The sequence below is a fragment of the Coregonus lavaretus genome, assembly GCF_964263955.1.
Source record: "Coregonus lavaretus genome assembly, chromosome: 7".
Lineage (NCBI taxonomy): Eukaryota > Metazoa > Chordata > Actinopteri > Salmoniformes > Salmonidae > Coregonus > Coregonus lavaretus.
In genome coordinates this window covers 31,134,850-31,151,453 of record NC_139994.1, presented here as the reverse complement: position 1 = coordinate 31,151,453, position 16,604 = coordinate 31,134,850, and the positions used below count along the sequence as shown (strand labels likewise).

Genomic DNA, 16,604 nt, shown 5'->3' with positions numbered 1-16,604 from the left:
TGAAAGGGTGGTTTAATGTCGGGGGAGGTTCATCATCACATTGTGTTTCATCTTCATCAGGTGTTGCAGTACTCAGTCAGTCATCAACACATGGAGCCAATTCCCGTAAATCAGCAGCGTGGTCTTTTATCAACATTTCAAACTACGTTCTGGTATGATGTAATTATAGAAATCATATTGAATTCAATTATGATTACACACTATATGCTTATGTTGAAAGGTGATAACAATAGCTTGACAGATTTTCAAGAGAGCTGAATATCCAAAAACGTGACATCTTCTCAGAAGACATAATCCACATTCAATGTTGCAATCATTATTAGTACATTAGGTATAGTCTGATGGTAAGTGATGCTGATTCTAGTGAACATCAGTGCATACTCTCAGTTCCTCTATTTTCTAAGAAAGTGAACTCAAGAGTTTTGAGTGAGCGGTCGTGTGGGACTTTCTAGAGTTGGGTTATGAGTAAGAGAGGGTGAGAGGGTGAGAGTATGTGGGGGATTTGTGAGGGGGTGTCTGTCTCTGTGTGCGTTCATGTGAATGTGCAAATACAAGCATATTGAATTTTTGAAGAGAGAAAATAGAAAACTCAAAACTCATCCAATTTTGAAAAACAATATGTTTAATGTGCTACATTTATTATAAAAATATCATAAAAATAATCTCTGACATAAAGTATACACATATAATAACCTTGGTCAAAAAATTAACTACATAGACAAACATACTGTATAAAAACTACAAATGTGTATACAAAAAAAAAGAAATTCACACAGTATTAATGTTAGAACAGTTCCACCATTTTGGTTTTAGGTAACAGAAACCTTGGTGCACATGGAACTAGTTCCGGCTTTTTCCAGTACTAGTGAAAATTTACAGCTCTCGTATGAGGTACTTTTGTCAATAGTTTTGGTAAAATAACAAGAGTCTAGAGCCATTCACTTGAGCATATACAGTAGTACTAGGAGCAGACTGAGGAAAGGGGCAAGTGCAGTACAGACTACATTTGGTTCTGGCTCACATACTGTATGGTTCATGCTCTGATTTGGATGACACTCGCATCTACCATCAGTATAGAGGAAGAATGAAATGAAGCTTTATCGACAGTGGGTAGATAACTGAATCAAAGAGAAAGAGCTAGAAACACAATGGTATTTCAGGATATATTCAAACAGGAACACAATGCAAAAAAAAAAAAAAACGAACTGTTAAATATGTCTTACAAATTCAAATACAAATGCACTGTCTTAAAATGTTTTAACATACAAAAAAATAGAGAAACAACGTTTTTCTTTTTATTGCTAGTTTCTGTGCAGAAGTATGTACCTCCAATACATCACTAAATGACTCACAGGAAGTCCTGAGAAGCTATTTGCATCGAACTGGAACATTATAACATTCTGACTACTTTTGGTTTGCTTTCCTCTCTTGTTACATTACATTAGAATACACTTAAGTTTTAAAAGTTATGCTACATAAGTTAGACCCGTTTATCCTCATATTTTATTTGATTCTTGTTGTTTTTTGGCAAATGCAAATACATACACATAGTTTCAAGATCCCTGATCTACCCTTTTAGCAAAAATAAATAAATACACACAAAGATTGTCCACTAATAAATCATGAGATATCGCAGTAATAGTTCCTGGCATAGGTCCAACAGTTTTCCAAAGAGTAAGCCTCCTTGGAAGTGTCCAGACATGTAACATTACGCTATCAAATAAAATAATCACTCAACTGAACAAATATAGCTGACAAACTCACTCACACATTCCATGTAAATTACACCTGTGAAACCTGAGTGAAAACAGTTGTGAGTACTTAACAACTAATAAGAAAACACCCTTAGTTAGGGTGGAAGTGCAATCACTGAACAGTATGTGGCCATGTCTTTGGAATGGTCTTTGTTTTGGTGCAGCTCTCTTATTGGCTTTTTTTTTGTTACGACTTTATCGATTGTGCTCTGGCTTTTCAGGAGGTAGACCCTTAAAATGTATCTTGTTCCCTACCCCTCCCCACAAGGGTCCTTCCACTTCGCCCTACTGCCCTTGCATCTTCACCATTGGCCGGTTGTAGAGGTGTACCACACTAGCCCGCTCCTGATAGGCTGAAGTAGAGCTGTGAGATGACGTGATGGGAGGAGCTGGGGTGTTAATGGCTGCCGTGAGGGCCTTGAGCAGCAGGGTGGCTTCACTCTGGTCCTCCTTGCACTCTCGCCCTTCCATGCTCCGGGCCACCCAGCGCTCCACTGCAGCTTCTACATGGGCTGGCCCTGCCCCTTCAGACAGAGTGTCCGCCTCGGGGCTGGTGTCGAAGCGCTCGACCAGCTCGCGGATGTGGGCGTGGGAATGGGGGTTGGCGTGGGCCTGGGAGGAAGCAGGGCAGCAGCTGCGTTGGTGGACACACAGCGAGAAGCGATGGAGGAAGGCGCGGGCGCAGAGCGGGCAGTGGTAGGTGCGGTCGCGGGTGCAGTGCAGGCGTCGGTGCAACTTGAGGTGGATGTACTGGGTAAACTTGGTGCTGCACAGCTTGCACTGGTAGGGCTTCTCACCCGAGTGGAGCCGCAGGTGGGTCTTGAGGTTGCTGGTGCTGCTGAAGCGCTTGTGACACACCTATATGAATAGGAACAGATAGATAGGAAAGTTTAGGTTAGGATGATGTTGTGATGCTGATATCATTAGAACAACTAGGTGAGACCAGGCTCCTGGGTTTCTATTGTCCCCCAGCCAGACAGGGCCTTCCCTGGTTGCGTGCTAGCAGGGTATGACCCTACACTCTTAGAAAAAAAGGTGCTACAACCCCATAGGAGAATCCTTTGAAGAACCCAGGTTGGTTCCAGGTAGAACCCTTTTGGATCCAGGTAGAACCCTATTGGGTTCCATGTAGAACACTTTCCCCAGAGGATTCTACATGGAACCCAAAAGAGTTCAGCCTGGAACCATTTACATTTTACATTTTAGTCATTTAGCAGACGCTCTTATCCAGAGCGACTTACAGTTAGTGAATACATATTTTTTTATACTGGCCCCCCGTGGGAATCGAACCCACAACCCTGGCGTTGCAAACGCCATGTTCTATCAACTGAGCTACATCCCTGCCAGCCATTCCCTCCCCTACCCTGGACGACGCTGGGTCAATTGTGCGCCGCCCATGAGTCTCCCGGTCGCGGCCGGCTGCGACAGAACCTAAAAGGGTTATCCTATGGGGACAGCCGATGAACTCTTTTGGAACCCTTTTTTTCTATAAGTGTAGACTGCTTCTTTTCAGTGGGAGATCACTGAACCCTACCGTGAAAATCAACATAGGACTGACGTCATGATCACACCCACATAGTTGCACTATAGTGTTCAACAAAAGCCCAGGGATTCCTTACATCACAGGGGCATGACAGGTTGAAAGTCATACAGGCATGCAGGGGTGTGTGTGTGTGCTTTAGAGGTCAAGTAGACTGGAACAAGCAGATCAAAACACAAACATACTGTGCACTCGTGTGGTTTCTCTCCTGTGTGGACCAGGTGGTGCTTCTGCAGGTGGGCTAGCTGGCTGAAGCTCTTCTTGCAGAGGTGACATTGGAAGGGCTTCTCTCCACTGTGAACTCTCAGATGCACCTAAAAGAAAAATGCCTAGATTAGATAGGAACCCACAATAAGACAGGAATCGATTGGGCCACCAAAGAAACCAAAAGGACCACCTATGTCTATAAGATCCTCACCTTGAGGTTGGACAGCTGTCCGAAAGTCTTGATGCAGACGTTGCATTCGTACTTGATCTTGCCGTTCTGTTTCTTCAGGGGGTAGGGTAGGGATTTGTACCCAGGGGCAGCAGGTGGCGAGGGGCTGCTCTTTGGCATGGCCAGGCTGAGGTTCATGGCCTCCTCACAGCCACAGGGTGACTGCAGGGGCGTCTGGTGCTCCTGCTTGGGAAGGGGAGAGAGCTCTGGGGTGGCTGGGGCCCCACAAGGAGGTGACATATTTGGGGTCCTCTCCTTCAGCCCTCCCTGAGTAGCTCCGGGGTAGGGCAAAGACACTGGGAGCAGACCAGGCTGGTGGGCCATGGAGGGGTATGGAAGTCCATCGCTACTCAGGTAGCTGCTGTACCGCAGAGGGTCTCTGGAGGGGAGCATCCCAGGGAAGGGTGGGGAGTACTGGGGGAGGAGGAGATGGGGGTAGTGGGGGCTGCTGTATGGGGGGATAAGCTGGTAGGGGGTTTGAAGGGGTCTGGAGGGGTGGTAGAGGGGGTAGGAGGACACTAGGCCCTCTCTGTGGCCGTAGAGTCCGTGGAGGTGGAGGGGGAGGTTGCGGTGCGGGGAGGGGGCAGTAGGGTGGCGCTCAGGGAAGCCGTAGACATGAGATCCCAGGTTGGGCTCTCTCTGGTCAGGTTGAGGAGAGGGGATGGGTCCCTGGTGGTCCTGGGTCACCTTCTCATTCTCTATCTTCTGGCTGAAGTCCATGATTTGGTCGTCTGGCGTGTCGGGTGGAGTGTCTCTTTCCAGCACCTCCACGTCAATTCTCTCCTCCCTTTCATCCTCACTCTCGTCTTTCATCTCCTCCTTCTCTTCCAGGAGCCAGGTCTGCTGTTGTTTGGTGAACTCGGATTCTCTGACATCTCTGCTTACGTGTTCTATGGAAGAAGAAAAAACACAAGGTCAGACATAGTGGTACAAGTCAAATACAGTGGGTTGGGTTTGAGTGTGTATGAAATACACTGTAAAAACAATTGTCAACCTATCCAATCCACACAATAATACAACTTCAATCCGTCCTTTGTGTAGACCTAATGAGCCATTATTCACTTATCACTCTATAATAGGACAGTATTGATTGACAAATGACAAAGTTCAGTCTTAACGAAGTGAGAAGTGACTAATGACACACCACACTCACACTCGAGCTCTCACATCCTCCCTAGCACTCCCTCTTATGGTAAATGATGATGATGGTTTCAGTTTTTAGATGAAACTTCAAAGAGATCTAGGTTTCTGTCTGGCACTATGATAGCAATGTTTTCATTTTGATGTGTGGGTGTGTGTGGGTATGTGTCATGTAGGAATGATAGTAAAACAAAGAGCTTTAATCTTTGGGACGTTTCTGTCGCAAGGTGTCAATTACCACACAAGCGTCTTTCTCAGAACCGCAGGAAGAAATACATTTGGAAATGTGGCCGCAGGCTACTGCCGTTTAGTTAGCTTGTCTGAAGTCCTACTAATGATGTATGTGAATAGCTGTGTACCTTAACTGACACATTACTAACTGTTTAACAGGAATTGCCTTACAACCAGGATTAAAGAGAAAGACAAACCCCTGTAGGCTACAAAAGTGCATTAAACCGTGCATTAATACAAAGCTTAGGCATTAACTTTCCACTTTCACCTGTTCAGTGCCAACCTGGTCATTGAAAAAATGTTAAGCCATTTAATTAGGCCTATAAATTGGTCATTTTAAACCAAATGTGTTTGAATAGACTATTTAAGCTACTTTTATCATATATTGTTTTGTTTAATTTTAGAGGGCTAGCCTATTTACTATAGTCTTTATCAGGGGTTTCGCCAAGTGTGTGGAGTATACTGTAAAAAGGACTGTGTCAATGCAGTTGTCATTGTAGCCTAGTCAACATTAGTCAACAGGTTGAATGACTGTGTAATGTAATTATAGTTTAAGGTCTACTTACAGAGTTTCTGGCAACAAAACTATTTGTCATGTAATGAATGGACAACTTGCCATACCTGAATTTACAGCTGACTATGACTCATGGACTTTACTTGACCAGGCATTGTTGAGATGACTTTCCTACATCCTTTGAGATTGTCCCTATGTTGTGTAAAGAAGAGTGAGTGTGTTTGTGTGTGTGGGTGAGCTGTCTTCTACATTAGAGCAGGTGCAGCCGTGTATTGTGTCTGTCAGTAAATCTCTCTCCCAACTCAGGATGTATTCCATAACAATGCCACCCGCTCCAAAAAGTGAATAAGACAGGAAACCGTTTCCGTCACACTCAGTCTCATTGTCTACCATCTAATAAACTCGGATCTTATCAATATGAGGAAAATACTACTTTGAAGACAACAATCATGAAAGTCTGTGATCAGACAAAAATGGCTCACCTTTGTGTCATCCTATCGAGCAGACACACACACAGATTGAAATCCCCTTTTTATCTGATATAGGTATGAAAAGAACATGCACACCTGACTGTCTTTTACTACATTGCCCTCTCACCCACTAACAGTTTGTCATTGAGTGTCATAACATAGAATAGTGTTTTATTGTAGAGCCACAGAAAAGAGAGAGTTAGAGAGTAGATGGAAGAAGCAATTAAAGGAGAGCATAGAGAGAAAAATGAGTACAGAGAAGAGTAGATGATGGGGAAGATGAGGGAGAGGGTAGAGGAGAAAGAAATACGGAGCGGAGTTGAGGAGAGTGAACAGATGAGAGGAGGGCAAAATAATCAAATATGGTACTCACTTTGTTTGAGCTCGTCTCCTGGTTGGCTGCACAGTCTCTGGGCGAACTCTTGGCTGTACCACACCAGCAGCTCCTGCCTGGGCTCCACGGGCTTGATGGTGTAGAAGTAGACGTCGGGTCCATTCTGGCACGCCACCAGGTTCTGTTCGGACAGCGAGTGCGCCGGGTTGACGTAGCGCATCCAGTTGCTGCGCTGCAAGTCATAGCCGTCGATGAAGTGGTGTTGCTGCCCGCCGTTATAGATCTGAGAGGGAAAAGAGGGGAGAGTGTGATAAGAATACAATATAATACAATCCAATAAAAGAATAGAACACACACACACACTTGTATTTAAACGTAGTGTAACATCAGTTTGTACACAACTTTGTAACTGACTGATCTCTACTGTACTGTTACATTCACTCATGACTGAGATATTCACTGTAGCAGTTGAGCTGTTGAGCTGACAGCCATTGACAGCAGTTATCACAGTATATAGATAGAAAGCATAGTTCACCTCTGCCATGTACAGAATAGTCTCCTATATCCTCTTCTAATGATCTGGTTATTGTTCCACTTGTGTTGTGTCTTGAGTGTGTGTCCTGCGCACTGTGTGTGTTCCTGAACTACTGTCACTGTCTGGTGTGAAATCAGCGCTGTCACTGCTTTTATCAGCTGCTGAGTTACACTGACTGAGAGGGGGCGTGGCAAAGAGGGGGCGGGTCAAAGAGTTTGAACGCATGCCCAGACAAACATGTTTTTTTTTCTCTTTCTGTTTCTCTCACACTCTGGTTGGGGGTTTCTCTCAACTTGCCCAGACTTGAATGGCTGCTTCCCACCAGGAGATACAGCACATCATAAAATTGTCAACCCTAGACATTTCCATTACATTTCCTCACTTGTCAAGTTGTCAGTAATTTATTAAATATAGGGTGCACTTTACTTGTTTTTACTGACATCTCTTGAGGAAATGTAAGAGGAGTTGTGTTGGCAGATACACGAACACACAAAAATAGATGGTGGCACGTGCTCACAGGCACACACACACGTCACACACATCCACACCTGTCTCGTGAGAGAGTGTTGACATACTCTCGAGGCGAGTCAGACTTTCACCAATTTGCAGTAATAGGACGGGACGGATCTGGTTTACAGGAAATGCCAGAAGGAAGGTGAAAAACGTAGGACAGAAAGCCCACAACGGGGAAACGACTCAGAGAAAACTCCTGAATGAGTCAAGTCACCGCTGGGAGACAGAGAGAGGATGAGGGTATGTGGGAATGAGAAGGAAGTGTATGAGAGAAAGAGAGGGGAACACTAACAATCATTTCCTATTTGTCACACTTGTTGAATGGGACTTGAGCACTGGGAAAGCAGTTAGTATAACTGTGATGAATGCAATTGTTGCGTGCGTGTAAAGATCCACAACTTCCTCAAAAATCTGTCAAAAACCCCTGAATACCTCTAGGCTTCTGTGCAAAGCATTTTTCTTTCCTTTTAGATGGGAAGTGACTGACTTGGTGTGAAACTGATTTACCACTTTTGCTTCTTTTTCTACTAATAATTGGAGAAGAAAACTAGGACGAATTTGCGGTCAAATCTCTTTTCCCGTCTCTTTCGAGAAACAGTTCCCATAGCTGGTTGTTAGGTAAGGCATTGAGATTTTTCCCCTAGAACCCACAGTATCATTTTATTCACCTGCTTTCATGAATGTATTTACCAACCAGCTCTCACATTCTCACGTCAGAATTAGACATTCAACGTCAAATTTCGAAGTGTTTAAGGTTAAGTTTAGGCATTAACTCAGCATTTTGAAGGTTAGGGTTAAGTTCAGGCATTGACTCCAATTTTTGAAGGTTAGGCATTAACTCCGAATGGTTAAGGTAAGGGTTAAGGTTTGGGATAGGTTTAAAACATTTTTTTGCTGGATTCGCACTTGCAACCTTTGGAATCAGAGGCAGAGGCTTATGCCCATTCGCCAGCCCTGTCCACAACGCATTAGCAAAACCGAAACCTACTTGAATGTAACAGCACTCATTGTTGCCCCTTGTGGCTGGTTTCCACGTCATCTCCTGACGTCTTCAGACATGGATGGACGTTGAATACTGACTTGTATCACGGGTGACCTGGCTGGTATTTACAGTATGTCTTCATATACAACTCCAGCTGACTGAGAGCAAGTTATAACTATTTTTGGTAATCCTGGTTCCTTTGAGTATGCCAAATCTAATTTGTGGCTGCCAAAATCCTGTTAGGATAAGATAGGAAGAACTATGAACCTGAATGAAGAGGACATTGGACCATGGTCAAACAAACCGTGTGTGTGCGTGTGAACTTGAACGGTTATTCCGCCAACTCACCCTCCAGAAGTATTTCCTGTTGGCCTGTTTGGGGACGTTGTCTTTGGTGTAGATTTCACCCTGCAGAGGCCCGAACCGAGTCCCCTGAGGAATGTACTCTTTGCTGAACACGCCTGTCACCTAAACACAAGACAATAAATCATCAGTCACTAATCCATGCTATGGGAGTCAAACAGTTAGCCTGAGAACCAGATCTTAAGACAGCACAAACAGATCTGGGACCCATGCTATCAAACATTAGTCAGTCAAACAGTGCCAGTTCCTTAAGACAGCCTTGACCATAGAAATAAAGTTACTAGAAGCATGAGGGTGCAGTTAATTTGCTGTGGCCTGAGGAACTTTTTCTGTTCTACCAATTGTATTTCTATGGCCTTGACATGCTGACCCAGACAGGAGCTCTTATCTTCTCTTCTGAGCTCCAAGGTGACCCGCTTTCTTACTCTTGCCTAATGAGTTAAATGAAAGAAGGGAATTACACTTTCTCTGACCTGCTTCTCTGACTTGCTGACTGTCCTCGACTGTCCTCGTAAACACCATTGACTTTGCTTGATCCGACAATGTGGTCGGAGGCACCGTATGGATGGTGTGACGCAATTGTGGTCCTCTGTAGCTCAGCTGGTAGAGCACGGCGCTTGTAACGCCAAGGTATTGGGTTCGATCCCCGGGACCACCCATACACAAAAATGTATGCACGCATGACTGTAAGTCGCTTTGGATAAAAGCGTCTGCTAAATGGCATATTATTATTATTATTATTAATTGCGGAGCCTCTGGAGCCATGCAGAGGCCAAATTGAGCTCTGTACTGCATCGCCGTGCGCCAACCAAATGTTTTAACAATGCGGAGGGGTCCGTATAGCTCCGCATTGACAGTATATACACAAACTCACTTCCTTAACAACTTCCTTCACAACAGCTCTGCTCTGCTCAGCAAAGCTCAAGAAGTACAAATGCCCTGACTTCTGCAGAGGCCGTATCGCAGTAAACGCTCTACGGCCACTGCAGATGACGGATTGACCATACAGAGCCTTTTACAGGGACAGAGAGAGAACATAAGTCACCTGAGGCTAACTCAGCTCACCGCTTCCCCCGCTGGTGAGAATGACCACCAGTCTATGTAGCCTGGACTTTTTTGGTACGTGTTTAATGTCTACACTCAGACTCAAGTTACACACTTATGTCTAGGCTTCCCATAAAATAAAGAAAAAAAACGCTTCCACATTTAACTCAAGAGCTGGGAAAAGGAAACAGGGAAATAACTACCATAGAACTCTCTCCCCTGAGCCCTGACGGCCGGGAATAGCAACCTGACTCATACTTCAATTGGGATTCTTTAGAAAGTACTGGAGGTTTGAATAAGGCACACGCCATCTCCAAATCAGTGGACACGCCCGCTTGGCAGGGAGCATCTGTGGGACGCACCCATAGCTTGGGGGTCTTAAGGGGCTTTGTCTTGAAGATCTGTTGAGTCCTGGCCAGGGGGTGACGGAGGGTGAGACGAGACTGAGTGTGACAGGGATATTGTGTGGCCCCGGTTTAGCGTGACTAATGAATGAGCTGCAACAGGGCTGCTGCTTAACGACCGCTCAACCAGGTTTATAAGAAGATGAGGAAGTGGGGAAGGAGGAGAGGAGTATCGTTCGCTTCTTGACTGGACCACGCCACCACGCTCCCTCCCACCTTCCCCCCTAACTGTCCCTGCTCAGAATAGGTCCTCTCGCAGCCTGGAAAGGCCCGTGACGATGCCTGCCCTGCGCCCCAAACGAAAGTTAATCGTTGGAGCTTAACCTACTTACCCACCTCCTCCCCTCCTCCCCTCCTCCCGCTCTTGCCCCCCCCCCCCCCCTCTTGGCACACCCCACGCCCCATCTGCCACATGCGCCCTCGCTCCCCCGGCACGCTTAGGGGTTACGAACAGCGGTGGAAGGAGGAGAGAAGGAGGAGAGGAAGGGGGGAGTGACCCCTCTTCTACTCTGACCAGCCAAATCCTTCCATTCATGGTCTTACAGCCTCAGCTGTTGACTGGGAGGTGTATTTATGTGTGAGTGTTTGTGTTACCCGTGTTGGCATTAATCCATACGGGTCTTTAAGGAATGGTCCACTCTTCTGGGAAGGCTTTCCACTAGATGTTGGAACATTGCTGTGGGGACTTGCTTCCATTCAGCCACAAGAGCATTAGTGAGGTCGGGCACTGATGTTGGGCGATTAAGCCTGGCTCGCAGTCGGTGTTCCAATTCAGCCCAAAAGTGTGTCAAGTTCTTCCACACTCATCTCGACAAACCATTTATGTATGGACCTCGCTTTGTGCATGGGGGCATTGTCATGCTGAAACAGGAAAGGGCCTTCCACAAACTGTTCCCACAAAGTTGAAAGCACAGAATTGTCTGGAATGTCATTGTATGCCGTAGCGTTAAGATTTCCCTTCACTGGAACTAAGGGGCCTATCCCGAACCATGAAAAACAGCCCCAGACCATTATTCCTCCTTCACCAAACATTACAGTTGGCACTATGCATTGGGGCTCGTAGCGTTCTCCTGGCATCCGTCAAACCCAGATTCGTCCGCCGGACTGCCAGATGGTGAGGCTTGATTCATCACTCCAGAGAACGCGTTTACGCTGCCCCAGAGTTCAATGGCGGCAAGCTTTACACCACTCCAGCCGACGCTTGGCGTTGCGCATGGTGATCTTAGGCTTGTGTGTGGCTGCTCGGCTATGGAAACCCATATCAGGAAGCTCCCGACAAACAGTTATTGTGCTGACGTTGCTTCCAGAGGCAGTTTGGAACTCGGTAGTGAGTGTTGCAACCGAGGACAGGCGATTTTTATACACTACACGCTTCAGCACTCGGCGGTCCCGTTCTGTGAGCTTGTGTGGCCTACCCCTTCGTGGCTGAGACGTTGTTGCTCCTAGAAGTTTCCACTTCACAAAAACAGCACTTACAGTCGACCGGGGCATCTCTAGCAGGGCAGAAATTTGACGAACTGACTTGTTGGAAAGGTGGCATCCTATGACGGTGCCACGTTGAAAGTCACTAAGCTCTTCAGTAAGGCCTTTCTACTGCCAATGTTTGTCTATAGAGATTGCATGGCTGTGTGCTTGATTTTATAGACCTGTCAGCAACGGGTGTGGCTGAAATAGCCGAATCCACTAATTTGAAGAGGTGTCCACATACTTTTGTATGTATAGTTTACATTAGAACTCAAAGAGGAGCCAAAAAAATGTAATATGAAAATGAATTAGAATTTCTCTTTCTGTTGCTCAATAATGACTTGGTGAACAACTGAGAGAATCCCAGAATTGAAAAGTAGTACTTTTCCATAATTGGCAATCGCAATGACTAAACAATGACTAAACAATGACTGGTAACAAACAATGTCTGGCAAGGACTATTAAGTACATGTGAAGTCCCCATAGGTAGTTCATAGGTTTTATATTGTTTCATTTGTCATGTGTCTGTTTCCTGCTGACTGACACACCCATCTGGCACTGTGACCTTGACCTGGAAACACACACATAAAGGTAAGATGCCAAGACATAAAAAAACGCCATATGGGATATGGATTCCCCAAGCAAATGCCAACTATTCAGGTGAGAAATTGACATGACACCATTATCAGAAAGGGAAACTACTCTGAGGGACAAAGCAAGCCTTAACAAAAGACAAATTATATGTCAAATGACTGTAACATGTTTGAAATGTTGTACTTTACACGTGTGTTTCACTGAGACACTCATATAAAAATGTTGTGCTTACAAGTACAAGTAATGTATGTTGAGGGTCACTTTGCCTCTGCTGAAACAGGAAGAGAGTTCTCACAACCCCTTGGTGTGAAAGTGAAGTCTTGCACTATATATTCAACATGCTACATCTGGTTTGGCTGATGTTTGTGTTTGTGAGGGTGGAAGGTGACTAACACAGTCATATAAAACTTTATCATGAGTTTATAACCACAATTTTCACACCTCTCGCAGGCCTAGGCAGAAAAAGCAGCAGAGAGAGGAAGAGAAGAGACACTCGCAGCTAAAGGAGGTACATCTAAGCGTTGCTCGGATGAAGATACTGAGAGAAGGAGGAAGGAAGGGTATGCTCACTTAACCACACGAAAAGTGAAGAAGATTGACCAAGTGAGAAGTATGCGAGAGAATTACAGCCTTTTTTTTAAAAAAAGAAAGGGGGGACTTTTCTGCCACAATTTTAAGTTCACTTTTCACAAGAACATGTACTATAGAAAACCTCTAGCATGGTGTCCATTTTAGGACACCCTCTGGCCTAAAACCTCACACCTCAGATCCCTTCTCTAGTGAGTCATAATAAGGCCATGCCAGTCAGCTGATTCCCTGACACACATAACCTCGAGATATTGTGTACAAGACTTATTCACCTAAATGGAGGGAGAGGGGAGAAGGAAGGAGGGCAAGAGCGGGAACTGTTGATGTGATTATACGGCTCAGGTTGGATCACCTGGATGCAGCTGAGCTGATCCCTGACTTCTTGTTAGGTAGGTGGATGACTACCATGGGGTTAAGATATATGACCCTTATGCCTGGTTGTGGTTGGAAGATCCTGGCAGTGAAGAAACTAAGGTGGTTGTGATGCAATATGGAAAAGACACATGATGACAAGGAATTTGTTTCAGTATTGCAGCTACCTGTTCCCGGATACGTGTGGGTATGTGTTGATCCAGAGACATGACTGTAATACTGACCTAGAGACATGGGAACGGTAAAGAGGCTAAGGCCTTTTACCGGAGCGCTCACGAGGAGGCCATTGTGACACTGAACGGACCAAAATGGAATGGAGAAACTCTTGCTTGCGCCTAACATGACCCTTGACCGCAACTTATCATGGACCGCTGACTGTCCCAGATTAATTCAGACTTAATTAATAGAGTATGTATGAAAGTCATTATTATCTACATACTCCATGAGCATAAAAAAACAGTCCAACCTAAATGATTGTGTATCACAGTACATTTCAATACACAAACATGCCACTTGGCTGTACTGTATTCCCAACCTGGTTCTAAATCTGCCGCCTTCACAGAAATGCTGTTTAATGTGATTTGTAATAAAGTTCCTACCTCATTCTCTGTGCTGTACTCAAAGGTGAGGTTGCGGGGTATGGACGTCATGGCTTTGGGCACACCGAAGCTGGGGTCCAACATCTGGTCAGGGACGATGTAGGTGCAGTTGAGGGCAAAGTCGTCCTCTCGCCACTCACTCATATCTGGGGCTGTCTCCAGCTTCATCTTAATACTCTTTGTGTTGATTTTCTCTTCCCCACTGTACTTGGTTTGGCTTGGGGTGCTTTGGTATGGGGTTACTTTGGTGATACTTTGGTTCACTTGGGGGCTTGGCCCTCGTCTTTAGATACGTTGGTTAAAGCTTGAGGTCTGGAAGAGATAAAAGGGAGAGAAGGGGTCTCATTCTACTTTATCCTAGCATGAATAAAATGGAATGTTTGAATTCACTAGTGGAATTCCTTTGCCTTGCTTTTTGTTGTCACTTGTCATTGTCACTTGATAAGCTAAACACTGTACTGTGAATTGACTGAAAGTGACTTAATCCCACTGCATGATAGGGTGTTGACAATATTTGTAGTTGTCAATATAATCAATGGAGCTGCAATATATTGCAAAAAGGCAACAGAACCACTGAATGACAAAATTATCAGCAATGTAATTCTACCAAAACATCATCAAGCTAATAAGTTATTGTTCAATACCGGAACTATGAATCAAGTCAACATGCTTCATTTCACCAAAAATCTATCCAGCTTTTCCATTCAACCCAGCAGAAATGTTCAACATATTGCAAGCCCCAATATTAATCTGAATATCGCCAAGGATCATCAAATAAAATCCAAATCCTAGTCCATCGAGTAAGTGTAAACAAATCAACTCCATTTCTCAACAACTGTTGTTGACCATGAGCTATTATCCCAATCCAAACTCAATTAGACCCAAGAGGTCAAGCCCATTCAGTGCTGTTCATTCACTGTTCGTTCACTCAGCATTGACTCAAATACAAAAGTTCACAATTACTGTACTTGGTATATTGCATAAACACCTTCCTTCTAAAACAATGGATGTCATACAGGTACAAAATAGGAAGCAGTTGACAATTACTTTTAGACAATAATTTAGCTGTGGGATCATCTCCTCTTTGGTTAGGTCATCTCTCGCTTCCTCTCTTTTTCTTCTCTTCCACTATTTCCAGTGTCACTCTCTCTTTGTTTTTCCAGGAATTCCTCCCTGTAAGATCCTTTGGGTATCCGTGCTGTGCCCACTTTGCCTCTGCCACCAAAACTCCTGAGCCACCGTTGGGCCAGGCTTTTTTCCCCGTCCTCTCGTCCAATGAGAAGCTGCCGTTGGCCATGTGACTGAGAGGATTAGTTAGACGTGCGCCAATTGACACACAACTGGCGGCTTTGGACAATGGCATGAATGTACACTTGGCCGCAAGTGACCATGCACACGGGAACACACACACAAAGGAACACCCCACAGCCCACATAAGACATCTAAATGAATGAATGAATAAAGGAATAGCAGATGCTTGGTTTGGCCCTTAACGAGCAATCTGGTCTGGTGGCACAACCTCCTCAGCCCCTCTTCTTGACCTGCAACATCTTGGTCTCCTCAATCCCCCAGATCACACACACATATTTTTAAAAAATTCATAATAAAAAATTTAGGTGCAAAGTACCCTAAACGGTCATGGTCAAACACACATATAAACACACACAGGTATATATACAGGTACACACACACACACTTCAAATATTTTATTTGGATTCACAATAAAGCACAGAGGTGCAAAGGATCATCAATGGTCTTACTTTTGGAGGGTGAGTGTGAACTTGGATGGTTCTTCCAAGTTCACACACATGCAAGCGCAAACACACAAGCTGCCCTGTAACAGGAGAGAGAGAACGAGAGAGGGTCAGTACCTCAGATACTTGTCGGATGAGCTTCCCTTTCGTTTCAGTCTACTTTGAACAAATTACCCCTGTTTAGAGAGTTAGGTCCCCTGATAGCCAGGACAGGAAAACAACATATGAAAGATTAAAAGAAAACGGAATCTGAATTTTCCAAGACAGTGCGCCTGTGACATCACAGTGCTGTTATCAAACATCCATCGTACCGTGAAATGACTGTATATTGTTGTAAGATCTTACTGGATAATTGGAAGGGGGGAGTTCATGTAAAATTCCATGCCTCTTTTTACTGTAAAACCTTGAATGAGTAGGTGTGTCCAAACTTTTGACTGGTAGTGTACATGTTGAAATATTATTTAAATAGTTGTTTATTTATATACTTTGGATTATAAGAAGGACATTCCCTATTTTATTTTATGAATCTTATGCGTACATGTGTTGTGTTGGGGTATAGGGCGTGTGCATATTATGTGCATATATTTCTAAAGCATTTACCTGCTTGCGTTGGGTAGCATTTAGTTGACTTCACTATATAGTATAAAGTATATTTAGGTATGTTTCTTTGTCCTGCATGTCACTGTGTGTCTGTCTGTCTGTTTGTCTGTCTAGCACCCCCACCCCCTCCCCTGTCCTTAACTTGCCAAGTGAAACGGTAGCTAAATTGGCTGCCATATGGCACAACTTCTATTCCAGGAGTGCTGGGCGCTTCACTGTTGCGTGTGTATGAGGGGGGGGGGGGGGAGGAAGGGAGCAGCAGAGTTGCCTACCTCCTAGGAAACTGGGCTTGGGGAAGGAGGGAGGGAGGAAGGGAGGAAGCTGTGGTAGACTAGACTAAAAGTATAAGTGGAGAAGATCTGAGGTCAGATTT

General features: G+C 44.8%; 2 protein-coding genes across 6 annotated transcripts in view; one reads left to right on the top strand and one right to left on the bottom strand.

Annotated features, from left to right (window-relative positions):
- Window positions 1-16,604, top strand: part of LOC311131978 (prolyl endopeptidase-like) — a 71,319-nt gene that overhangs the window by 5,588 nt on the left and 49,127 nt on the right. For all 4 annotated transcript variants that reach the window (XM_084165125.1, XM_084165127.1, XM_084165126.1 and 1 more), the window contains one exon: window positions 4,562-4,644. The gene's annotated coding sequence lies outside the window, so the exon portion shown is untranslated. The remainder of the gene's footprint in view (window positions 1-4,561; window positions 4,645-16,604) is intronic.
- On the bottom strand, window positions 602-14,141 carry LOC311131979 (PR domain zinc finger protein 1-like). Of its 2 annotated transcripts, XM_084165129.1 has the most exons (6): window positions 13,878-14,141; window positions 8,798-8,917; window positions 6,459-6,702; window positions 3,713-4,620; window positions 3,480-3,608; window positions 602-2,612 (listed from the first exon to the last, which is right to left on the bottom strand). In XM_084165129.1, the coding sequence occupies exons 1-6, from the start codon at window positions 14,043-14,045 to the stop codon at window positions 2,040-2,042; spliced, it is 2,142 nt and encodes a 713-aa protein (XP_084021255.1). In that variant the 5' UTR covers window positions 14,046-14,141; the 3' UTR covers window positions 602-2,039. The 2 variants fall into 2 exon arrangements, with proteins under 2 accessions (XP_084021255.1, XP_084021254.1); XM_084165128.1 differs by lacking the exons at window positions 8,798-8,917; window positions 13,878-14,141 and adding an exon at window positions 6,955-7,707.